The 27364-nt window shown below is 36.1% G+C and overlaps 2 protein-coding genes across 2 annotated transcripts in view; both read right to left on the reverse strand.

Moving 5' to 3' along the window:
- Positions 1–24462, reverse strand: part of LOC112031991 (exocyst complex component SEC6) — a gene marked incomplete at its 3' end in the record, with an annotated part of 37415 nt that extends 12953 nt beyond the window's left edge. The window contains 15 exon segments of the mRNA XM_065771808.1: positions 1169–1348; positions 1484–1624; positions 2252–2360; positions 9426–9481; positions 10404–10448; positions 10529–10670; positions 10863–10970; positions 14162–14188; positions 18011–18103; positions 19907–19986; positions 20154–20243; positions 20723–20813; positions 20949–21037; positions 21202–21240; positions 24236–24462. Of these exon segments, the coding sequence (XP_065627880.1) occupies positions 1169–1348; positions 1484–1624; positions 2252–2360; positions 9426–9481; positions 10404–10448; positions 10529–10670; positions 10863–10970; positions 14162–14188; positions 18011–18103; positions 19907–19986; positions 20154–20243; positions 20723–20813; positions 20949–21037; positions 21202–21240; positions 24236–24364 (1419 nt within the window).
- Positions 24463–25896: 1434 nt separating this feature from the next.
- Positions 25897–26460, reverse strand: LOC112031983 (uncharacterized). The gene has a single exon (XM_024064685.1). The coding sequence runs from the start codon at positions 26458–26460 to the stop codon at positions 25897–25899; it is 564 nt and encodes a 187-aa protein (XP_023920453.1).
- Positions 26461–27364: the final 904 nt, after the last annotated feature.

A 27364-nucleotide genomic window follows, 5' to 3' on the forward strand; every position in this document is an offset into this window, starting at 1 on the left:
AAAAAAAAAAAAAGAATGGAGATTTGAGAATTCTTTCTCATTATGCTGCCACTTTCTTTCTCTTTCTTAGAAATTCATAAATTTTCTTTTGCATCATTCAACTGCCATCCACTGACATCAAATAGGAGAGAGATCCCTTGGAAGGTCTTCTTCCATCCAATGTCATCAAATAGATGAGAGATCCAACACAATGAGATTTTACTCTCTCCATAGATGGCTCTTGCCCCTCAAAAAGTCCTCCTAATCCTTTCCCTCCAAATTTGCCACTTCAAACGAGATGGAACTATATATATATTTTTTTTATAAGTAATGAAACTTTATTGATACCAGAAAAAATAGTCACCCAAGTATACAGGATGTATACAAATGGGGAGAGTACAATCAAAGCGCACAGATTACAATGATCAATCAAATCATAAATTGAACATAAAGAATAGCAACCCACAACTGACATCCAATCCAACAAGGTTTTAAAGAAGAACAGCTTAATGTCCGGAAAATAACAGAGTTGAACTATATTCCACACTCTAATTCTTTAAGTTTTGTAAAGTTGAAGTCCAACTTGATGCAGGACAGTCTTAGGATACGTGTGGTTAAGGGGCTTTCTTTCTAGGAATGTGGTAAGAATCAAGTGGGTAAGATTTAGAATCTTAAGTTGGATATGTAGAAGGCAAAAAACTTAATTTGTTGGAAATCAGGTTAGGATGGAATATGACATGAGAAAGCTGAGAAAAGCAACGAAAGATAAGATTTATACGAAGGTAGAGGGAGGACAATTCCAAGAAAAAATTCAACAAGCTTAACTTTCAATTCACTTCATCCCCTCAACAAAGAATACAGAGCAGACATTTTTTTATGGCCAAGATTACATCTGAAGGAAGTATTCACTCTTTAAATATACATACATACATACATACATACATACATATATATATATATAAGAACCTTACTTTATTAATGTGAGTGTATGTTGTTATGGCTGCTGCCTAGACTCTGAAAAAATCATATACATGCAGAAAATAGAAGAAAAAAATTGTTCCATGCACACTTTATAATTACTAAATTATCTGAACCAATTCAAAAATTATTTTGAACTTTAAGAGTTGTGATTTAATTTTTGAGGGATTAATGCATATCAAATATGTCTATGAAAGTTTGGCTTAATCACCTGAATGATTGCCAAAGCAATTCTGTATAGCATGACATCAGTGCTATTATCCCGAACAATTTGCACCTGCTCTCCTAGGATTCTGAATAAATCAACTGCAGCTGGTGTATACAGCTTTCCATCCTCTGTTTTCTTTGGTGGCTGCACCTTATCAGCCTCCAAGATATTCAAGTACCATTTCTACGAAACAGAACCAGTAAAAAGCAATAGTTACATGGGAGAAGTGGTCTGGCTCAGCAAGAGAGGTAATTTGCGCAATATCTTAAATTATCAAATATGATTTGCAACAGGTTGATAAGGCAGGTAAATAATTACCCTTGTTGTAGCTTGCATTCTCTCTACATATGCGTTCATGAGGGGATCCATGGCACCACTCTCAGAACAAACTTGAGCCAAAGAGTCATCAACACCGAGCCCAATCAGGTTATCTTGGTATTCAACTACCCAACCAGTTACCTAGTTGTAGGCAATAAGAAAGAGAAACAAAAAGTCAGAAATAAGAAATTCAAATGATAATATGAAACACATTATACCTAAAAAAGTCAGAAATAAAATATGCTTCAATAAGCAAAATACTGAAACCATTTTTCCACCCCCAAGTACTTTAACTACAGTTGCTTCTAAGAAAAGTGCCATGTCTGATGTAATTATTAGGCAGTAGGGCACTCCAGTATGTAATTACCCAATTGTAGAGCACTATGAAACCTCTGGACCAATAATTACATCAGTCAGCAGCACCAGAAACAGCAAGGTGGAGCTTATCATCAACTAACCAGCAGTTTTTATGAATTTAGATGTTTGTTCATCACTTGATAAACAAAGGAAGTGCTAACAAACTTCTATTAGCATAACTGTTACTATAATAATATCTTTACGATGGTAACAAAAATTGAATTTATCCTAACTAGATTCCGTCAAAATCCAAAGTGCAAGTATTGCTATAATGACACATCTTGGTATGAGTTAACTTGCAAATGGCCAAGTTGTTCCATGTGCCATAGCACATGGTCTGTTTACTTCTGCAAAGACTATTTGCAAAAATAAGATGTTTGCTTGAAAATCATAAGGAATTGAGCAAAATACCTTCAAAATCTCTATATTTGTTAATTCATTCGCCCTGTCACTGAGCAATCTAAGCATCTGAATAAACCTCTCAGTATACAGATTTACCATGAGTTGGAATATTTCATATCTGCCAGCATGGAAGACTGAATCAGTACAAATAAAATATTTACATGGAATATAGCCCTCAACACAAAAATGCTTCCTAAAGTTCAACCTAAGTACAGGCAGATATGATGACAGACTCATCCATGTGAGCCCACACACACACATACACCTGCACAAACTACAGAATGATAATGCTAGAGGAGTTAACCCTTCCAATAAACTAGAACCTTGCTCACAAAAGTTCTGACTGGGCTTTGACCATTGGCCCACACATGTAGCACCAAAGTAAACCATATAATTACCAGGAGCCTATGTAGCCCAAATATAAATTAGTAACAATTACAAAGACAATCAATACTACAACCAAGCCTTAATCCCAAAGTTTTGGGGTCAACTATGGATTATCAACAAACTAGTCAAGCATGGCACAAATATTCTTTTCCACCATTTTATTCTATCTAAAGGCATACTCTTGGTTTCCTCCTTAATTGGCGTGCTTTTCTACTTCTACTAATGTCATTCTAGGTCTTTCTCTATCTATCTTCGTTCACTCAACTTGAATCAACTCACTCATTCTCACTAGTGCATTAATCATTCTCTATCAAACTCTTTTTCTTTTTTTTTTGATAGGACCTCTACCAAAAAATGATAAGATGGAACAAGCTATAGAACCATTCATTCCCATATTCCTCCAGAAATTTTCAGACTGCTATTCGAGTTCATCATGAGGCCTGGCTACCTCGGATTAGTCACATATGAGGCCTGGCTACCTTGAATTAGCCATAGATTTTGTGCTTTCTTCATAGTATGGTTGCTGCTGCTTTAGATTTCGTGCTTTCTTCCTAGTTTGGTAGCTGCTGCTTTCTTTCTATTCGCAATGGGTGGTTTCACATTTTTCTTCATTGAATCCAAAACGTTTGAGTTTTCCATTGAGGAAGGGGGTTCTTATTTTTCATTACAGATCTTTGAGAGAGGCCTTACCTCAATGCGCTTTGTTTTTATGGGGAAGGAGAGTGCAAACCGATTCTTGTTCCACTTGGAGGAATTAATTTCAAAGTGATCACCTGGTCATTATGCAAGAACGATTAGAAAGGGTGACATTGTTTTCATCCTTCAATTGGAGTCCAACGCCCATGGCACGTTTTTAATGGTTTTTGAACTTCTTCATGGTCGACGGAAGGGTAACATAGTGATACCTGAGGGAAGGTTAGGTAGTGGCTGGCGCGACTTTGGCATAAACCTGAAGAAAATTTTAAAACCAGCTTCCCTGACTAGTCAGGGATCGCTTCATAGAATACAAAGTGCACCAAAGGCTAATGCGGCAGTGGTGGTTGGTGGACCTCATAATCACGGCGGTGCAAAAAATAAAGGTAAGGAGAAGATTATGGTCTTTTAAAATTTGAAATCTTCAATTCCCAGTAACTCATACCATGATCACGGCAGGAGTTATTATGGGAAAGATACGGCACAAGGGGCAAATATATTGACTAATATTAATGTGCTTGCCGAAAGAGATTTGCTGACTCTAGAAATTTCTTTACGTGTGGAGTGTGGGAAAGAGGGGCAGTGTGCTATAGTTTCTTCTTTTATTAAAGATGTGGGCTCCAATCAAATTAGCCATGGAATGAGGCCCAACACTTTCAAGGGCCGTAACATGTACACCCAAAACTGGGCCCCCAAACCTAAGCCTAAAGCCCAAACTCAGCAACCCATTAGTTCTAAGCCAAAAGCCACCCACTCTCATCAAACCACCGATATGATGCCAATGAAGCTCATCTCCCCCTCCATGCATCCTTCAACTATCATCACCACCAACGGCATTTCTAACCCACTGAGGAGCACCACTAGTAACGATACCGATATGCCTCCGACATCCACCATCATCAAGGACACCACTCCCCTTCCGTTGTCCAACATCATCATCTCCCCACCAGTGAAGAACAGTCCCACTCCTCCATCGACGACCACCATCATTAATGGCACCACTTCCCAACTGACGACAGACATCAATATCTCCCCACCAGTGAAGAACAGCCCCACCACCAACAGCAACAACTCTTCTCCACCACGGGCTGATTCTTTAGAATTTGGGTCTGTGTCGAGAATCAATCCTCCACCGTTGACCAACAGCATTTCTCAGTCGAGCACTACTGCAGTGGCCGGTGCTACGCTCTTCGATTTGCCAGTAGCTTCGGTGCTAGTTACAGCTGAGGATTGTCATGTTCAACCTCACCCCTCCATTAAGAATTTCGTTGAAGATTTGGAGCACACCTGGGGTAATTCAGAGAAGTGGGTCTTAGAGCTTTGTGGAGGGAGGTAGATAGCTATCCCTCTCTCACTTTACCACTCACCTGGGAGCATGTCAGATTTTTCCGATCTCGAGGGAGCTGTGGGACAAGGTAACAACACTTTCAAGGAAGAACGGCATATTGTTAGTTGGGCGGATGAATGTGATGGTGCTCTGGATAATGTTTTTATTGTATCAAGGTCAAATTGTGAGTTGGGGCACTCTGATGGGGGTCTTGTAAACTGGGAAAATATTAAAGAACCATTGGTTGTGCAACCTTTGGCCATGGCTAACCCAGTTGCTCCACTTGTAGAAGTGGCAGATGCTTCCAGTCAATTATCACCATGGGTTGAGAAACGAATTAAAGCCTTTAGGAAATCTGTTGGTACTTCCTTGGAAGGCTTCAAAGCAGAAATTACTAGGATTGTTTTAGCTTTGGAAGCTAGGAAGAAAGCTAAAATGTAGGTAGAATGCTCTCAGAAGAGAGAGCTTTAGACAAGTTCTAAAGGGCGTCGGGAGTAAAAAAGTCTGCTAAATTCTTGGAACTTTGAGAATAATTCTGATTTGGTAGGAAATGCTAGTGGGGAATGGGATTCTGTGGTGCCTCAATGAATCTGAAAATTATCTCTTGAAATGTTAAGGGGCTGAATGATTGTGAAAAAAGACTTCGAATTTGGAATATGATCAGAGGTTGGGGTGCAAACATTATTTGTCTTCAGGAAACAAAAATGGAATTGAACAAGGAAAGAGATTCGGAGCTTGTGGGGTTGTCAACATTTGAATTGGCATATTTGGGCTCTATAGGTGCTTCGGGGGGTGTTTTGGTGATGTGGGATAGAAGGATGGTGGAAAAAATTGACGAAGCAATGGGAAGGTTTTCTGTCTCATGCAAATTTAAGAATGTGGTAGATCATTTTGTATGGACTTTCACTGGTGAATATGGACCAAACTCTGATCGTGACAGGCGACTACTTTGGGAAGAGTTGGCTGGTATTCATAGTTGGTGGAATGTGCCTTGGCGCATTGGAGGTGATTTTAATGTAGTGTGATTTCCTTCGGAACGACTTGGTGCAGACTCTTTCTCATCAGCCATGCTTGATTTTTCACATTTCATTTCTGAACACAATCTTATTAATTTACCATTGGAGGGTGGTTCTTTCACTAGGTCTAATCCTAGAGCAGTGGCTTCACGGTCTAGGCTTGACAAGTTTCTTCTCTCTTCTGATTTGGAAGAGCACTTTCCTAATATTCATCAAAAAAGATTGCATAGATTACTTTCAGACCACTTTCCAGTTCTTTTAGAAGGAGGAAATTTCCACAAAGGTAGCCGCCCTTTTCGCTTTGAGAATATGTGATTAAAGGCAGAGAGTTTTGTAGAAAAAGTGAGAACTTGGTGGGAGTCCTATCATTTTCAAGGTTCCCCTAGCTTGAAAGCTTTGAAGCCAGATTTAAAGAAATGGAATGTACGGTTTGCAAACAAATTGAAAGCTTTGAAGCTACATTTAAAGAAATGGAATGTAGAAGAATTTGGCAATGTGGAGGATAAGATGAACAAGTTATGGAAGAACCTTGAAGCTCTTGACTTGCTGGAAGATAGTCGTACTCTATCATATGATGAGACTTTGGAAAAAGAACGGCTTCGCATTGATCTTGAAAAGGTAACTCTTATGGTTGAAATATGTTGGAGGCAGAAATCTAGGACCCTTTGGATCCGAGAGGGGGATAGAAACACTAAGTTCTTTCATAGAATAGCAAACTCCCACAAAAGATTTAATACTATAGACAATCTTTTGGTGGAAGGTGAATTGACATCAGATCCTAATTCAATATTAGCTTGCATCTCTCATTTCTACAAACAATTGTACTCTGAAAATGAGAGCCAAAGACCTATGCTAGATGAACTGGAATTCTCTATGATTTTTGAGGAGGAAGTTGCTTGGTTAGATAGACTGTTTGATAGACCATTTGTGGAAGAGGAGGTATATGGTGTCATCCAAGGTTGTAACGGCGATAAATCTCCAGGACCATTTTGTTTCTCAATGGCTTTCTTTAAGGCTTGTTGGGACTTTTTAAAACTTGAAATTATGGAGGTTCTTGCAAATTTCCATTCACAAGCTGTCTTTGAGAAAAGCCTTAATGCAACTTTCATTGCTCTCATTCCAAAGAAAGTAGATGCTATCAGTGTGAGAGACTTTAGACCTATTAGTCTTGTGGGCAGTATTTATAAAGTCATTTCCAAGTTGCTAACTAATAGGCTAAGAAGGGTGATTACTAGAATTATCTCTAAGTCTCAAAATGCTTTTGTTCTGGATAGACAAATCCTAGATTCTGTCTTAATTGCTAATGAGTGTTTGGATAGTAGGCTCAAGGCAAAGATAACTGGGGTTTTATGTAAGTTAGATGTGGAGAAAGCTTTTGATCATGTCAACTAGAATTTTCTTATGTATATGTTGCAGTGTTGTGGATTCTCTGAGAAACGGAGAAAGTGGATTCTATTTTGTATCTTCACAGTGAGATTTTTGATTTTGATAAACGGCTCCCCTAAGGATTTCTTTGGGAGCTCTAGGAGGTTGCGCCAAGGAGATCCTCTCTCCCTACTCTTATTTGCTATTGTTATGAAGGCATTAAGCTGTTTGTTGGATGGTGCAGTTCTAGCTGGACACATTTCGGGTTTCATTGTTGGTACCAGGTTTAATACCCCCCTCATGGTGACTCATCTACTCTTTGCGGATGATACTTTAATTTTCTGTGATGCTTCAGCAAGTCAGATTATATATTTGCGAGAGATTTTAGCCTCTTTTGAGGCGGTGTCAAGGTTGCACATTAACCTGGCTAAGTCAGAATTAGTTCCAGTTGGAGAGGTGACTAATATGGGGGAGCTTGTGGCATTGCTGGGTTGTAGACAGTCATTGGGACTACCTTTAGGTGCTAAATTCAAGGACAGGGCGATTTGGAATTCTATCCTACAAAGAATGAAGCAAAGATTAACGAGTTGGAAGCGATTATACTTATCAAAAGGTGGTAAGATTAACTTAATAAAAAGCACTCTCTCAAGTTTGCCAACTTATTTTCTATCTCTCTTCCCTATTCCTGTGGATATTGCTAATCGTATTGAGAAGCTTCAAAGGAATTTTCTATAGGGTGGTATAGATGAGTCTCCTAAATTCCGACTAGTAAAATGGGCCCAGGTTTGTTCTCCGTTGCAGTCTGGCAGTTTGGGTATTAGAAATTTGAGAACCTTCAATCAAGCTTTGTTGGGAAGATGGTTGTGGAGATATGGAAGAAAGACAACCCATCTCTAGAGGCGGGTTATTGAGGCTAAATATGGGAATGATTGGGGAGGTTGGTGTACAAAAGAAGTCTCTAATCCTTATGGTGTTAGTCTTTGGAGAACCATAAGACAAGGCTGGCCAGCCTTTTCAAAATCCATTCAATTCGAGGTTGGTGTTAGTGACAGAATTAAATTTTGGCATCATGTGTGGTGTGGGAGCTGTACTATCCGAGAGGTTTTACACTTTTCTAGATCTTATCAATTCAATGCCCCCTAATGGTGAAGGTCAAGACAAACTATGTTGGAAACCAACAGAGAATAAGAATTTTAAAGTGAGTGAGTACTATCTCTCCCTTTCCTCTACTCTCGACATTTCTTTCCCTTGGAAACCTGTGTGGCGTTCAAAGGTCCCTACTAAGGTTGCTTTCTTCTCATGGATTGCCTCATTAGGTAAGATTTTGACTACGGAAAATTTATGATATAAGGGTGTCGCAGTTGTAGATTGGTGCTATATGTGTAAAAAAAGTGGAGAATCGGTGAATCGTCTTCTTCTTCATTGTCCTATTGCTTATGAATTATGGTCTATGGTGTGGGCTCTATTTGGTCTTCAATGGGTTATGCCGCATGGTGTCTCTGATTTATTTTCGAGTTGGCAAGGTTCCTTCAGTGGGCATTGGAGCATTGATTTATGGAGGGCTGTCCCACATTGTGTCCTATGGTGTATTTGGTGAGAACGGAACTCAAGATGTTTTGAAGGGAAGGAACGGTCTATTTCAGAATTTAAATCTCTTCTTCTTCACACCTTGCTAGAGTGGAGTTCTTCCTTTAATCTTATCCCTTGTTCTAATTTTTTAGAAATGCTTAATCTTTGAAATTTTTGTGTTTGATGTACTGTTTTCCACGTACACCCCCTGTGTACCTGGACTTTTGATTAATACAATTCCATTATTTATCCAAAAAAAAAAAAAAATTTTCAGACTGCTGCCTTTTAAGAGTTCAAGGCAAAAACTGTAGTGCTTTGCTGAAGGTGAATTATAGAAAATAATGTGACTTTGGGTCTCCATTGGTAAAATGTTGTGAATTGAAGTTTGCATAGACTTAGAATATGGATCAGCAAAAGAGGAATATAGACTAAAATTAACCCAAAAAATCTTTCTTAAGCCCTGGAAGAACAGAATTACATTTGGAGGGCTGAGCCATTCACTACCAGATTAACAAACAGGGAAGCCAATTGTTTGGCATCTAACTACTACCAACACCAACAAACAAAACCTTTAGTAGAAAGTAACAACAGGTGTAAAATCAAGCATATTTAGGTCAACAGTACACCATAAGGGAATAATTAAGTAGTAAAAAGATGATAAAGAGAAAAGCTAATCTTAATGACAAACCTCAAATCAAGAGAAAGATGGATACATATACTGAAAGCTCACTAAGAAAACAGATAAAGTTCAAGAAATTTAAAAAAAATAAATAAATAAAAGGAAGAAGAAGAAGAAAGAAAGAGGTAAATTTGACACAGTGCAAACCTAGGAGGAAAACAAGGGGCGACATAGTCATAAATATCTCCGAGCTCTTCTCCAATCTGAATGTCAAAAAAGAAACAACCAACATTATGAATGAAACAAAAATCTAAATCAGGTTTTTGCAGGCTCATAATAGTAATTGAATATTGTAATCATTATTTCTAATGCTACCTAGCATGAAAAGAATGAAACAAAAATCTAAATCAGATTTTCTACAAGCTCATAATAGTAATTGAATAATGCAATCATTATTTCTAATGCTACCTACCATGAAAAGAGCAAAGTCATGTGTTGTATGTTCCCTAATGATGCTAATTTGTTATTCGTTGCCTACTGTTCATTTGAAGAAGAATTCACAAGCTCAAGTTTTTTTATGCATAAAAATCTGATCGACTTATTGAAGCTAAGGAGCTTGCTCTATTTGGGCAAGGTGACAAAGAAAGAAAGGACAGCAAGGATTATTCAGAATTCCAATAGACAGCAGGATATTGAAAACAAACAAAAGTACAAGTTGTCTTCCAACATGCAGAGAAATAATGTGGAACACAATCTGAAAATGTATAATAAAGAAATAATGTTTATATAGCTATATTTTTCAAGTGGTAATATGGCAGCCTACTTTATTTTTAGGTTATTTAAGGATTTTGCTTCTGAACTATTTTTGTTACATACAACTAGGATTAGTCTTAAATCAAAGGACATGATTATTTATTTTTAGGTATGAAAAATTTTATGTTCTTATCAATAAGAGATTATGATATCTTTGTAAGACAACTTATCTTATGACTAACTTAGAACTCTCTAACTTAATAATTTACACGCACAAACACACACAAATGTGAGTGTGTGTGCCCACTCAATAGTACATACACCAGTACTTTGGTCTGATAAAGAAAAAAAAATACAGAAATTCTTTTCTTCAGTCTCCACCTAGAAGTAGAGCACACAAATATAAATATTGTAAAGTTAAGTTGTACTTACTGTTCGAGCTTCCTCCAATGCTGCTTTAAGGTCCTCAAAAACAAGCTAATGCACAAATTACTGTCAGAATAAGAGATACTTAACATTTCAATTTTTATATAACAGAGCAACCATTAAAAGAATACCTCTGTCAGAAGTTTGTTAAATCGCCCTTCAACAGTCTTCCTTATTTGCTCATAACATTTATCCTTATAGCCTTTTTCCTGAACCTTCAATTTCTGCTGTGGTGTTATATTTTTTGAATAAACTGTTACATTGGTTGACTTCCTGCAGGAAATGAGAAAAAAGTAACAAAACTATATGTGCACCTTAAAATATAAGGTTGTGATATACAGTTTAAGAAAGCTTCTGTGACAGATTACACACAATATGAATATAAGGAACCGTGACTTGAAATCACAATCAAACTTCAAGGTGAAAGAAAGTAACTGAAATAGAAAATTAATTCAAAATATTTACTTGGCAGTTCTACGAGGATTTGCAATTGATGCCAGTGCACCAACTCCCTCAGCCTCAGCGGCTTCCTCAGCAAGTTGTTGATCAAGGATTTCTTGCATTTCAACAACCCTAGAAGGGATAGAAACAGAAGAGGAAGATGATTATATATTACAAGACTAGCACAAGAGTGAAATGAACCAAAATGACCTAAATAAAAACTCCTACCGTCCCAAATTCTAATTTCTTTATTCCACTTTTGGACGTCCCAAAATGTAGTCCTCTTTGAAAAATCAATAAATAAATTTCCTAACTTACCGTTTACTTTATTTTAGAAGTCATATACTTTCTTCACTAGTACTAAATTAATGAGGGTTTTTTTGTAAATTTGTACCTTTTATTTAAAAAAGACAATGCATTATATGATGTTCACTTACACCCTCCAATTGTTACGTACAAGAAAAGAGGGAATCAATAAAATCTGCAACAGAACTCAGGCAAAAATAAAGATGGCCAACAAATGAATACATCTATGACTCTTAGGCGTTATCACTATACCCCGAACAGCAAAAATAAAGCGAACAACTCATAAGAAACTGTGCAATAAATTAGCAAATGGTCCACTGTTGCAATAACGATATTGATACCTCTTTTAATTACATTATGCCCCATCATAATGTACACCCTACACTCTTCCATGGAAATCGCATGTCAAAGGTGGTTGACTGGTACTTGTGCAACTTTCTGGGTATATCCCATTCCTGTTTTCACGCGGCATCTTTTTTTGATAAGTAATAAGTTTATTGATATCAAAAAGAGAAGCACCCTAGTACACAGGGAGTGTACGGGGTCAAACATCAAGCAAAAATTACAATGCCCAAGGATGGACCGTTCACAAACCTCGAAACATCTCATATCCCGTTTTCACATGGCATCATTTATGGATGGCCGATACACATCAAAAGAAAAAGATATGCAGGGTGCACAGTCTATTACATTGAAAGCCCATGAGGCAATGACTTACCAGAGGGTGGCATTTAACAAAGGAAAAGGTTTGTCTCCAAACATGTTTAGAGCCTTAGACTCCAACCACCAATAGAAATATGACGTGTACCATTATATGCAATGCACAAGACTCACTTGGTTGGTTGGGTTAAGTGAGTCATGTGCATTGCACATGACAAGGACTAATGCCATCTTTCTATTGGTGATTGAAGCCAAACTCTGGAAAGCACGGGTGCGGCGCCAGAGGCGCCGCACCCGCGTCCGATACGCACGGACGCGGCGACGCGCCGCGGACACCGTTGACCGCGTGTCCGTGCCGCGTCGGGCCGCGTCGGCCACGTGGCGAAGCCGACTCGCGCCGACGCGGCTCAAATCGGGCCGACTCGGCTCGATTCGGGCCGTTTCGGCCATTTCGGCCGTTTCGGCCGTATCGGCCGAAACCGCCGATACGGCCGGTTCAGGCCGAAATTTAAAAAAAAAAAAAAAAAAAAAAAAGGTGCAAAACGCACCGTTTGACTTAACCTAAAACCTAAAACACTCTCACACACTCTCACTTTGTCCAGAAACTCCAAAACCCTCCGTCCCTCCATTGCTCTCCATCGCTCGGCTCTCTCTTCTCTCTGTGCTCTCTGGTTGCTGCCTTGCTGGGCTGTTCAAACATCATGGAATGTTTTAGACTTTTAGTTTTAATCTTGTAGGTTGTATTTTATTTATGAACATCATGTTTTAGTTATTAAATTTGGTATATGTTTATATAATGTGAAAAATTATGCTTAGCAATATATTAAAAATATAAATAAAAATATTTTTAATAATTTTTTAATCGCCGTGTCCCGCCGCACCCGCACCCACTTTTTTCAAAAATTGCCGAGTCCCGCACCCGCACCCGAATCTCGAAACGCACCCGTGCTTCCTAGGCCAAACTATGTCCTTTAAAAAATATAAAAACTTGGGTCAAAAAGTCAAAATCCCAAATGTTAAATCCAGGGTTGCAAAGTCCCCACTCTGGACCAAATCATCCCAAAATCTAAGTGAGACCCACTCTATTAACATAAGCCAGTTTCCTATATTGGGGTTTCAGATGGGGTGTTATAATGGTTTAATTGGTTTTTCAGATAGGGGTATCATAGTATGATGTGATGAGCAAAAGGGAAGGAAGAAGAGGGAAATCAGAAATGATGAGGGGTCGGGGAGGAAGAAGAGCGACATCTAGAAGTAATGAAGGGTTTTATGCATGTTGAAGGAGTCCAGAGGATTTCTCTGGTGTTTCTGGATTTAGGGGTTTTTTTTGGGTGGTATGGAATATACAGGGATTTGTTGTTTTTTTTTTTTTTTTTTGGGGGGGGGGGGGGGTTGTTTGCCTTTTTTTAGAATTTTTTTTTTTTTTTTTTTTTTAAATTGATAGGTAATAAGACTTTTATTGAAAAAAATTGAACATCATGTTCATGATGGTGAACACTCTGACCAAGAAACAAATACAATCTAATCAAGAACTAAAGGAAATAGAGACTAAGGTTGAGTTTGGATTGCACTGAAAAATGAAAGAGCCTGCATTTGGCATTTTTTCTGTGGGTCCCGTGCACTATTCACGAGACCTGCAAGTACGAAAAATGCAAATATTAAGTTAAAATTGGGTCCCACGGCACTATTCACACATTTAAAAAATTAATTTGCTATAGTGTTTTCAGCAATAAGCGGTATCCAAACAGGCTCTAAGAATTCAGATAAAGAAATACAATTCGTAAACCCCCAAATACGAGCCCAGTGAAATAGAGTACCAATGAGGAGAGATTTTAGGTGATCTAATGTTCTCCCATTTTCTTCAAAAATGCGGGTATTGCGTTCCTACCAAACTAATCACATTAAACATGCCAAGACCATATTCAAAATGATTGAAAGATGTTTTCCAAACCAATTTCTCTAGATAAAGAAAAAAGAGCTAACTGACCTCGACATACCCATTGAATCCCAAACACTGCAAAACTTTGAATTATTTTCTATAAATTTTCTATTACCTATCAAAACAAAATGCACATGTCATTCTCTGAAGGGGATTGATACCTAATTTTCAATTGGTATATAATTTTGTATTATTTTTATATTTTTTAATAAAATCATCCATGATTCTTAAAACAAAAGGCACATCATTTTTTTTTTTTTTTTTGAAAAAAAAAAAATTAGTAATACCAAATTAACCCCACATAACTACTTTAGGAAGAATGAGAGGAAAGAAAGATCAAGTCAAAACAAAATCCAAAAATAATTTACAAGATCATATATAAGAAGATAAAGACTAAAGATGTTCATCATAGACATACCTTAAAGCACGAACCAAAGTTTGTGGGCTGCAAAAAAGAACAGACATAAAACAATTAAATGATCATCATAAGAATAACAAAACAAATTCCATATGTAACTTAAGCAATAATGATTTTGAAGCATGTGTAAAAAGAGAGGATATTAAATCCATAACAAAATGATACCCTTCAACTCCAGCAAGAGAAGACGCGTGACCGGGGGGGGGGGTGAGGAGGAGAGGAGAGAAGGCAGTTATTAGAAGGCAGGGCCTTTTTTTGCTTAAACCACTACTCAGAGAAAAGATTTTGGTCATACTGGTGCAGCATGCCTAACAAAGATGCTAAAGCAGTTACAATTTACGTATCTATAGGAGATTAAACATGTGACATAACCATCCAACCCTTCTTTATGAAGGAAATGCCATTTGATCAAAAGAACATTAACAAGCTTACTCCATCCCAAATTAAATGTCTTCGTTTGAAATGACACAATGTCTAATGACCAAGAAAGAGACCATTAACAAGCTAAATCCTCTATTCCAATTTAAATGTCATTGTTTGAAATGAAACAATGTCTAATGACCAAGAAAGAGGATAATAACCTTACCAAAATGCCTGAAGGTGAAATGAATTTTTTTTCTTAATAAGGGAAAATATGGGAGTCTTAAGTTAAAAATGCTTTTTTTATTTTTTGGAAGTGAACAATCCTTTTAGAGAGGCCTGTAAAGACTTTTATATGGTTTTGATTGGTCTAGAGAAAGCATATGATAGGGTCCCTAGAAAGGTTATGAGATGGATTTTGGAAAAGAAATGAGTCCCTCTGAAATATATTAAGTTGATTAAGGATATGTATGACGGAGTTATAACTAGTGTGAGAACAAATGAAGAAATCACAAGTGAGTTTCTATCACTCTAGGTTTGCATCAAGGATCAGCACCAAGTCCATGTCTCTTTGCACTAGTGATGAATGAGCTCACTAAATCAGCACAATAAGAAGTCCTTTGGTGTATGCTTTTTGCAAATGATATAGTTTTAGTGGATGAAACTAGAAGTGGAGTTAAAGTTACAAATTTAGTGAGAAGCTCTAAAATATAAAGGCTTTCAATTAAGCAAGACTAAAACAAGGTACATAGAATGTGAGTTTGGTAAAAATAGAAACAAAAACAAAGAGGCAGTAAGACTTGATGGTCAAGTGATACCAAAGAGCGACAGCTTTCGATATCCTTTTTTTTTTTTACAAGTAACATAAGAAATTTTATTTTAAAAAACCAACCAAGTACATTGGAAATGTACTACAATAGCACAAATCAAGAACCAAGATTACAACGATCAATAAGATTAGGGAGAGAAAAACAAGAATAGGAAGGCAAAACTAAACTCCACTCAAGGAGAGTACAGAAAAAGAAAAACTTAATTTCAAGAATAGACCATTCACAATCCTTAAAGCATCTAGCATTCCGCTCCCACCATAAGCACCAAAACAAACAATGTGGCACAAACCTCCATAAACCTATATTTCGATGTCTACCACACTTCCCCTGCCAAGAAGCTAACAACTCACTAACTTTATACGGCATAACCCAATGTATAGCAAACAAACAAAAAACCATAAACCACAACTCATATGCTATAGGACAACTTTCAATATCTTGGATCAATAATTCATAAAGATGGAGAAATTGAAGAGGACGTGATGTGAATCATAGGATAAGAGTAGGGTGGATGACGTGGAAAAGTGCATCGTGAATATTGTGCGATCATAGAATACCTTACCTTTTAAGTTAAAGGGAAAATTTTATAAGATTGTTATACAACCAGCTATGCTCTATAGAGCTGAATGTTGGGTTGTTAAGAAGCAACATATTAATAAAATGAGTATGGTTGAAATAAGAATGTTAAAATAGATAAGTGTAAATACACAAAAAGATAGAATTTCGAAATGAGGAAATTCACTTAAAGATAAAGATAGCCCCTATTGATGAAAAGATAAGGGAGAGTCGCTTAGGATGGTTTGGTCATGTTCAGAGGAGAGCAACTAATGCACTGATAAGAAAGAGTGAGTTAATCCAAGTTGTAGGAATAAAAAAAAAAATGTAGAAGAAGACCCAAAATCACATTAGTAGAAGTAATAAAAAATGACATGTCAATTAAGGAAGTAACAAAGAATGTGACTTTAGATGGGATAGAATGGAGAAAAAGATATATGTAGCCAACCATAACTAGTTTGTTGAGAATCCATAGCTGACCACAAAATTTCAGAGCTGAGGCTTTGGTGTTGCTGTTTGTTGTTATTAATGGAAGCAAACACTGCTTTTGGTGCATCACAAAATGGAAAGCAAGATCCTTAATATGAGACAGGAAGCAATTATTAATTTTGTTAAAAATAATATTTTTTCAGATTATTTATGATTAATTGGTTGACAATATAAGTTAGTTAATACAATCATTACAAGGGGCATGAGGGACTGCAGCAGTTGTACATGAAGTATACAAAATGCTAGTATATCATCTAAGCTAAGCATATTCTTCTGCTCAGAATTCCAGCCCAAATAAACATGAAATCACAAAAATGATCAACAGCCTAAACCAGGAAAATGAAAATAAAAATAAAAATAAAAATAAAAGCCAACCAGTCTCCACGCCAAATATCAGCCCAAAACTGTATCACAGCCATCGACTTTCACATTTTTAAAGCTTAAGCAACATAAGCTTTAGTATTTGGCTACTTGCTGCACAAAATTGTGGGATCAAACATATCTCTCACTATGTTGGGCCTAATTTTGGTCATCAATGCAGTGTGCCATTCTCAATGGTCTCCCTCAAAAATTAGTTGCCTGTACATCAAATCAAATGTACGCCACCTTCACACAGAGAAATTTAAAAAAATTTATATGTTTACCACCTCTGGCCCCGCATGCATCTCAATTTTACTTTTTTCTTCTTTGGGTGGGGCAATGATGGAAGAGAAGAGAAGAGGAACCGAAAGATAGAGATGACTCTTAGCAAGCCAGAGATAATTGCTAACATGCTTATCATGCTAATTTCTCAGCACATTTTTACTTTGTGGCATTTGCAAGTAAGATAAACTAGAAGGCAAGTAAATACCAATAAGCATTTCCAAAAACGTGGATCAAAGCCAAATCTCAGGACCAAACACAAAGGGTACGTTTGGTATACTGAATGAGGATTACAATAGGAATTGTAATTTTTATTACTATGAATAAAATGTGTTGTAATGTAATAACTAAACCTATTCATTAGTTTGGTTGTGAGTTATAACATTAGAATGAAACTTAACATTTATTTTAGGAAATTTCTTACTCATACAATTATATCTCCTTAAAAATTGTTATTTTTAAATTTAAGAGAAATATGTGTTATTTTTTATGATCTTTTATTTTTAAATTTAAGAGAAATATGTGTTATTTTTTATGATCTTTTATTTTTATAATTGTTAGATGTATATGGGAAGTTTGTTTATTTGGAAATATATTAAGTTTTAAAATTATTACTCTTACTAAGGAAAAGTTAATACAACCTTTTAAAGATGAATAGTTATTCCTCATTTTAAAGAATAACTATTCATAAGGAATGATTATTCCTTATAATAAAAAAATAACCAAACTAAAGAATAATTAAATCATAGAAATAACTATTACATTACAATATCTATTACAGTCTACCAAACATGCCCAAAGTATTATATCAAATCTCAAGTAATACATAATTTATAAAGGTTGAACAAGTAGAAAATCATTATCAGAAAGAACCTCATTAAAGTTGGGTGCAAGAAATAAAAAGAATTTCATATGGCAAAAGGTACTATCACAAATTCTAGGTTTTTCCAGATTGGAAAAAAAAAAAACGTACCTTTCCTTAGAAAGTTTATAGAAGTTGGAAATATGACCCCATAATGTCTTCTCAAATGTCTCCCAAGTCTGATCTACATCTTCAAAATATTCTCTGGTTCATGTTCCAAATAAGAGAGAGAGAGAGAGAGAGAGAGAAGTCACTAAGCCTCAAAGTAGCATTAACAAAAAAAAAAAAAAAAATCATGGAAATAAAATTATTGAAGTTAAAGGTTTAATATTAAAGGCATCATCATCATTATCATCACAGCCAATTTCTACTTTACACACTAAGGTTGTTCTTGCAGCCAAAAAAAAAAAAAATCATTCACATTTTCAAAGTAATTAAATGTTGACTACATCGAAGACAGATAATTTGAACTTTAATTTATAAAAATAAAAGAACCAATGCTGCTTTGAACCAAGAATTAAAAACCACCAATCATCAGCAACTCCAGATTAAACTAGCCACTCAATTGCATCTTTAACGTCAAGCTCATTGACACAATCATAAAAAAAATTTAATTCAGATGTAGAGTCATAGTAATTGCCACAACAAGAATTTTCCCAATCCTCATAAATAGGCTATAGTCTTAGGATTGAAAAATACCAAAAAATTTGCTGGAAAACTGGCAAGTACTGACAGCTTACAATTAGCTTAACATTTTTTCCCCTGTTCTGCTAAATAGTACCCAATAAGTATAAGTAACTTTTTGTCTAGGACAAAACTTATATACAATAACTTGGATCCTATTCCTTAGGTACCCCTTATAAGTTTTACACATCTGTCACTTTTAAACATCTCACCAAACGTTGTTTAAAACATAATCTTTTTCCATTTTCTTTCTCTCTGGCTCGCATCAGTTCTCTCTCTCTCTCTCTGTGAAAACCCAATGGCTTCAGATCTCTCCACATCTCAAACTGAATAAGAAATTTGGCTTCAGTAGTCAACAATCCTTTTGTAATCCTTTAGATTTGGTCCATTGCAAGCTTGAAATCTGCCAGGCCTTCCAACTTGTTGACTGCATTGGTCATTCCTTCAATTCTTACTCAGCAAATATAATAAATTGGCCAGTGAAAGACATCCATTAGAGGTGGTAAGGCAATTTTTGTGATAGTTTCTCTCTTGCTGTCAATGGGAGCTTCTAGTGTTGAAATTGTCAGTCCAATGAGAGAATTAGAAACAGAGTTCAAGGAACCTTGAAGTTTTTGTACAGCAAAGCTCATCTCTCCAACCAAGAAATATATTTTGGATAAAAATTGAAGTCAAAGCATTTCATAATTTCAAAAACAAACAATGGATTGTGGATTTTACTGAAGCGATTTCTTCTTCAGATGAGTGTCAGAAGTCCAAAGAAATCTAAAGTCATTGGATTTTTGTGAGTTAGGGAGAGAAATAAAAGTAAACAAAAAGAGAGGTTTTTGACAACATTTGATGAGATGTTTAAAATAGATAAATGTCTAAAATTTAAGGGGGGTATCTAAAGAATAATATTCAAGGTACTGTATCTAAGTTTTTCCCTTTTGTTTGCTAATGTCAATGATAATTGCTGGAGCAGTTTCTTTCTTATTCTTCTACAAATTAAACAACTTTGGCTTGACAAATTAATCTCCTATAATTGTATTTATCAATATTAACATGTGAAGGAAATACAAATGAAAATAAATCACCTCGTTTTGAAACTTTTGATTTTATGTTACTGTTCACTTATTAGAATCGCCCCAAGCTTTAATACAGATTGTGAGCTTGTAGGAAAGTATCATTGTAGTTGGGTGAATATGACAAATAAATAGAAGTTGAGGGAAGAGTGGGAGGGATGCATAGAGTCTGTCGAAAGGAATGACAAAAAGGGCTCCCCTGGCCCCTACTAGCACCAGTCAAGAATGTGACAAAGAAACTTTACAAGACAATACAGACCTTAGTCTGCCAACCTCTTCCTTGTGAGATGCTGCAGCTGCTAATGCAAACCTCCGCTTCCCATCAAGAGCTGTTAACCTCTAAGACAAATTTAAGGACATCCAAAGACCACACTATGAGTGCATTATTTTTTTTTTTTTTTTGATAGGTATAAAAAAATAAATAAAAAATAAAAAATGTGTACTCATATATAGTATTTGAATTTAGTTCCAAGTAATAATCAGTACATAAGAAAGATAACTATTACCTCGTAAGTGTTAACAAGTTCTTTATCATCGCTCAAAGAATCCCGTGCTTCGGCAGCTTCAACAGAAATGGACATCATGCCCTCAACATCCTATCAAAAGATCAAGATGTCAGCTAGCAGCAACCACACCGTAAAGTAGAAAAAACAAACCATTAGATTCTAAAGCTTCATGCCTCTAGATTTAAAACATAAATAGGCATGCTTCACAAAAAATCAACAACATGAATAGTCAACGGCCTCTTGGTCCACTGGCTATTCCAATTGGCAAGATAACATTTTATCAGGCTATTCCAATTCCACTTGATTGCTGATTAGTTGCATGGGACTGGTGGGGTTCGAACGCAAGTGCTGAAACACCACAGGAGTTTCTGGAACCACTGGGGTTTTTCTTGAGCCCCAAGAAACAGGGGAAATTTTGAAAATGGAACAATATAACTCCATTTCTAGAGTGTACAAATTGTATAGATAAACTAACACACACACACACACACACACACAGAGACATAATAGTCAAGATAAAAAGCTTATTCAACTCAGGAGCTTTATTCAACTTAGCCGAACACACCCACCTTCAAGGTTGTATTTAAGTTGTTCCTTGCATTGCTAAGGAGCTTTATTTGATCATGGTTTTCAATCAAGTTTTGGCATTCTTGACAAAGCCTGATGCACAAGGCAATAATATTAACCACAAAGTCAGATACGTAAATATTGCAATGGAAGTTTACAGATAGGATGCCAAATTAAACTCCTTATAATGTTAGAACACCCCCTCAATATATCTCATCAACAACGTACTTTTCAATAGAAACAAAGTTTTCACGGAGTTGGTCTATTGTCTTCTCAGATGAGGAAAGAGATTCCAGCCCAGCTTGTGCCTGTTCAACCTGCAGAGTCAAAGAAGTATCATGTAAGCACATTGAAATATGAGACTTGTTAAGCTTCCTCAACTCTGTAAATGTCTCTGTATAGAACACAAGAGAAAAGACACAGTTGAAAATAATTATGACAGCAACTTTCCCACGAAAAGGAATGGAATTTGTGTATAAACCTGCTCTGCAACCATTGTACTAAGCTGTGCATCATTTGCCTGTCAATAAAAACAATAGCAACATTCAGAGTTGACAATCTAAAGGTTAATAAAGAAACTCATTGAAATAAAAGCCAATATAATGCCTTCTCTAACTACAATTATACTTTAACCAACTTTTTAAAATGTCTCTTTTCCAAGTACAACTATATCTCAACCAACTTTCAACAAATAAGCAAATTAACTTTCAACAAAAACTATGTACAAACTATAACGAACTGAGAAAAGCACTAGCCAAATTTGTAGTTACACCCCAAAAGAAATAGTCAAGTTGCAATTGAAGCTTCTTGTAATCACTTATAAATCCAAGATCCACCTAGTACACCCAATGTAGGACTCAGCCCATGCCCGCACAACACACACTCATACAATCCAATTCAATTAAATATACACAAAATGGGGTATCACAATCTCCCCCACTTGAATTTCTGACATCCTCATCAGCGCTCACGTTGTGCTATAGTGCCTTCGAGCCACATGGCATTACCATTTGCTCTAATACAATTTATAATAACATGAGGAAAGTACTAACCACATCTACTCTTATACCCCAAAAGGACTAGTCAAGTTAAAATTTAGGCTCCTTGTAGTTGTTACCCAGTATATGCTCGATGTGAGACTCATCATACACCCACACAACACACACAAACAATTCAATTCAATTAAATCCACACAATTTAGGGTATCCCAAAAACATGCTCTAATCAGTTTTTTTAAATAAATAAAATCCGATCTCAATGTTTTTCCATAAATCCACCCCATAGGTGACTCCAACATCAGCAATATTAATCACTGTCCATCCTACCTGCCTTCATAGATGATATCATTCATTCAAATATCCCCACAACCTTTTATCCAATAACAATAATGCTTGATTGAAAACATGATGGTTTCCGATACCCGAAATCCATTTTGTAAAATGGGAAGACACCTTTACCAGTTCACCAAATGATATTTGAATTCATATCCTAGGTAAGCTCAAGAAAATATCTTTGTAATTTCTCAATTCTATTTTCAATAGGACAGGTATAGAAAAGAGGTGAGAAATATGTGGGCCAACTCAATAAACTGCCCTTGATCAAAAGTCACCCTTTAATCTTTCAACAAATACAGCTTCTTTCAACTCAGTATCTTTTTGCTTTTCGATCACCCTATCCACTGGATATGTTGTTATTAGTAGTGAACACCTTGTTTGTCAACTTTGAAAGGCTTTGTTCGGTTTGAGGCAACCTCCTCATGTATGGTTTGACCTATTTTCTGCCCTTGATAGAAGATTTCTCCCATCCAGCTCTTATAACCCTCCATAGGCTACACCCATAAGGCCTTAACACCAAGTATGTGGTCCAATCACCCCATGCTTACCCAAATCTTATACCAATTAGACATCTTTGAAAGCTTTTCCTTTCCTCAAAAAACCTCCATAAACACCTAATAAGCAAAGCTTGATTAAAGGTTATCAAGTTCCTCACTCCCAGAACACCAAATTTTATAGGTGAAATCAACCTAATGAAAATTGAACTCATTTATTTGAATCTTCTACATCCTATTAACAACATGCATGGGAATATTACTTGCAACAAAGTAACAAAGCATTGCCCAAAATCTCACAGTTGACATACAAAATGCTTTCACTTCTTCCATTTCTCACCAACCAATCAAAAAATTCATTTGCTATTAAAGAAATGAATATCCTTTCTTGAACTAGTCATTAAGGAAACAACCTCACCAATTCCAAATATAGAGAAATTTGAAGAAAAGTATTATTGACCAATATTTTCTGGGAAAAAGTGTCCCAAAAAATATTTTCCGGGAAATGTTCTGATAATATTTTCCAAGAAAAAACCACAAACTAAGTGCCTCAAACATAAAATAAAAAATTAAAAAAAAAAAAAATGGTTGTGAAAGTGGGTGTGTTTGCCTTAAAACTCTGCACGACTAAAACTACTGTAAAAGTTGCTAGGATCACCATCAATCCAAATAGAAACTATACATGTTGAAATACAAAGTAAATCTGTAATCTCTAATGGTCTCCAAAACCGAGACACCACACAATTGACTTAATCAGCTCTTTAAGATCCACCCAACACCAATCTCCAAATACACAACTTCAATCTACTATTCAAATTCCTATTACCCACTAACACCAAATCCATAATTTAACTACATCTCCAAGTAGTTTTCACAATTTGTTAGCTGGTACTTCAGCAAGTAATTTGTAAACACTACTAGCCAAAATTTTTTTTAATTGGCAAGTTTTGAACCTGCAACCTTACTTTCCACCTATATTTGTGGGAGGAGGAAGTGTCATTTGAGCTAGCAACACTGCCCACCAAACTAGTAGACCTAAAATCCTTAATATCTAAGGCAACAACTATCTTTGGAATAAGCCAGATTAAAGAAGCATTGAGAATGTAACAAACATTCTCATTAACTCCTACTTTATTAGAGACTAGCATGACTGAAAGAGGGCAATGCGAAACCAATTTGAACGTAGTGCTACACTCTTGATTGTCAATAGAAGTCATATAGGCATCCCATTCCCACCCAAAGCAGGCAAATATATTTGTGAAATCAACCTATTTCTTCTTTCACCTGGCTATTGCTAGGAAGGACGGACACTTCATTTGGAGTGCCGGACCCACCGTGTCATGTTATAATTTTTCAGAATTTGCTCGTGTTGTACCCATACCCTTACCCATGTCTGTGCTTCCTAGGCCTATCATTTGATAAAAGATATACCATCAACAGACAAATATTCCCAATGAAGACCCAACAAATATTCTCCAATGAGAGAATTTGCAAACCAATGCAAGAACACTACATATCAATCAAACACATCTAATCTCTCTAACAATAGTGATTGAATTTCTCTCAATTAAGTTGCAAAATCAGATTTCAACGCCTTCAATTTATGAACAAACAATAAACTAGGAAACCGTAAAATTAACAAAATTGTAACGCGATAGCTAGATAGATAGAGGAATGGAAATGGGACCTGCTGGCGAGTAATGTAATCGGCTTTGATGGATGCGATGGACTGAAGAAGCTCCGGCAGCGGCAATAGCTTCGCGACCTCGCGCACCGCCGACTCCTTCGCTTCCACACCCAGATCCTCCGCCATCATTTTTCCTATCTAGTGTCTACACACAAATCCGGTCTGTTTGTTTTTTCAAACATAAAAAATATATTGATGTCGTTTGATTTTTTTTTTTAACATAAATATATTGACTTTTTAAAGACTTTTATTTATTATTTTTTCAATAATTTGAGATCCAAACTCCAAACTCCAAAATAAAATTTTTAAAAAAATTAAAAATTAAGAATTTAAAGATGAAAAAAAATATTTTAATAGGAAAATAGGTATATGTTTCTTTTCTAATAAAAAAAAAAAGGTATGTTTCTTTAGTTATTGTGATGAAAAAAACTCTTTTTAAGTTTAAGCACAAAAATATAATACTTTTTAGGGTCTATTTGGATAGCACTTATTGTTGCTGAAAGTTGATAAAAACTGATTGTTGCTGAAAACACTGTAGCAAAATAATTTTTAAATGTGTGAATAGTATCGTGGGACCCACTTTTAATATTAAATATTGCGTAAACAGTGCATGAACAGTGCATAAACAGTGCACGCACAGTAAATTTTGTCCCCAAAGTCAAAAAAGCCGGCCAAAAAAAAAAAAAAAAAACAGAAAACGCAACTTAACTTTATGTAGAAAGAAGTGCTATCCAAACACAAAAAAAAAAAAAAAAAACAGAAAACGCAACTTAACTTTAAGTAGAAAGAAGTGCTATCCAAACCTTACCTTAATAACTAGGAATAGAAAACAAACTTTTTGAAATTTGAAAACGGAAAAAGAAATTCATGTAAGGCATGGTTAAATTAAGAATTACATATATAAGTTAAATAAATATTTTTAATAATGTAAATAAAATTTAATAATTTAATAAATAGTAATAATGAAAGAACATAAATCATTAAAATAATATAAAAGAAACAGAGAAACCTATTTTAAAATTTAAAAACTCTTATTGTAATAGAATTTTATTGAGTGTAATTGTTTTATACATTTTGAAAATTTGGGAGTAAAGAAAAAATATTTTAATTAATTTGATATCCTTGGAATGATCAAATGAAGAAAAAAAACTGAAAAATTTTAATAATGAAAAAATAAAAAGGACATTCACTTTGTGTAACCATAACATGCAAAAAAATGTGACGTCCACAATATTTTCACAATAAATCATAGGTAGTTAATTGTTATTGATTCAAATTTGAACATACCACTAAAATTACTTTTTTTCCCCAATAATAACAATCAGTAATAACCTCAAACTTAGAATTTATTGAAAAAATGTTGTTGACATTTTTTATTATTATATAATATATGATATTTCATTGCATTTAACTTGTATTGCATTGTATATCATCACCATATCATGTCACAAGGGCAAAATTGTAATTTTTGCCATTTGATCTCCAAATTCTTCATGAAAATAAATCTTGAAGTTATAAAGATCAAAATAATAGTTCAAGTATTCCTCAAAAAAAAAAAAAGAATAATAGTTCAAGGGTCTTTTTTTTTTTTTTTTTGAAGGGGGATATAAAATTGCATTGCAATTAACAAAGAAGTACAATAGAGCAATCTGCAGAGCAGGTTAGTGCAGCATATCAGCTTGTACAAATGGAACTAAAAAAGAAGGGGTAACCCCTTTCCACAAGTGGACAGATCTATTCCTACGAGCAAATTGTGCAAGCTCATGGGCTGCTAAGTTAAAATCCCGATTAAGGTGCCTGAAGGAGCAGAAACTAAAAGATGTTTGAGCATGAGAGATGTCCTGGATGATGTGTCCGTGAGGAGCTCCAAAGGCTGAGTCATTGACGGCATTGATCACTGTGAGAGCATCACTTTCAAATATGACCCGAGAGAGTTGTGACTCCTGAGCTAGCCGAATACCTTGCTCCAATGCAAACACTTCCACCAATTCAGCCGTGTAATGGGACTGAAGGGGCTTGCAAAAGGCAGCAACTATTTGGCCTTTGCAGTCCCTAATAATGACACCAATGCTGGAGGACTCCTCAATATCAGATGAAGACCCATCAACATTGATTTTGAAGACTCCCGGTGGAGGAGGAGACCAGCAGTGAGTGTGAGAGGTTCTAGGGTGGAATAAGTCTAAAGTTGCCGCATCATTGAATTCCTCAAATGAGTTTTTAGCCATCTGCCATACCTAGGAGGGAGAAGAGTACTTTTTATCATGGATGACTTTATTTCTATTGAACCAAATAGTCCATGCAACCGTGAGGAACAGCTCTAAATCATGGGGAGGCTTGTGGGCAAGGATGTACATGGCTGAATCATTGAATGTCCATTTGTTGCAATGGATCATTTGTGGCATATCCGACCAGTAACTCCAAACCAGATTAGCAAATTCACAATGGAGCAAAGCATGATGGGTAGATTCTAGTTCTTTACCATAAATAGGATATTCATAACTGGTAGAGATGCCACAGGTACAAACCTTTTCCATAGTTGGCAGCCCGTTGACACAAGCCCTCCAAGCAAAAATTTTAATTTTGGCAGGAAGATTGAGGCGCCACAAGTTCTTCCACAAAGGCTTGAAAGGGTCCCCCCCCCCCCCTCGGAGCTTTCCACTTCTTCCTTTGCTTCTACCAAGCAGTGAGCAAAATGATACGCACTTTTTACAGTGAACTCGCCCCGGTTGTTACCCATCCAAATTAGTTTGTCATCAGGCAGACTATGGCTGAGAGGTATTTTTAGAATTGCATCAGCTTCAAAGGGGAGAAAGGCGGCTCTAATCAAATTTGCTCTCCACCATTTTGTGTCCGGATCAATGAGAGAGGATACCATTGGGTAGATTGGGAGGTTAATGGGAGGGGAGATAACTTTGTGTGTGGATTGGGTAGGAAGCCATTTGTCATCCCATATGTGAATTTGTTTTCCATTGCCCACACGCCACCGGGTACCCTTTCTAATAACCCCAAGGCTATTGAATATGCTCCTCCAAGAGCAGGATGGGGAGGAGCCAAGCGTTGCATTAAGGATGTCACCGATAGGGAAATATCTTGCCTTGAGGACACGGGCAAGGAGGGAGTTGGGATTTG

Source organism: Quercus suber, unplaced genomic scaffold (assembly GCF_002906115.3).
Source record: "Quercus suber isolate HL8 unplaced genomic scaffold, Cork oak 2.0 scaffold_49, whole genome shotgun sequence".
NCBI lineage: Eukaryota > Viridiplantae > Streptophyta > Magnoliopsida > Fagales > Fagaceae > Quercus > Quercus suber.

What these genes read in the sequence shown, in the direction of transcription:
- LOC112031983 (XM_024064685.1), bottom strand. Translation starts at nt 26,460, where the DNA reads ATGGCTAAAAACTCATTTGAGGAATTCAATGATGCGGCAACTTTAGAC.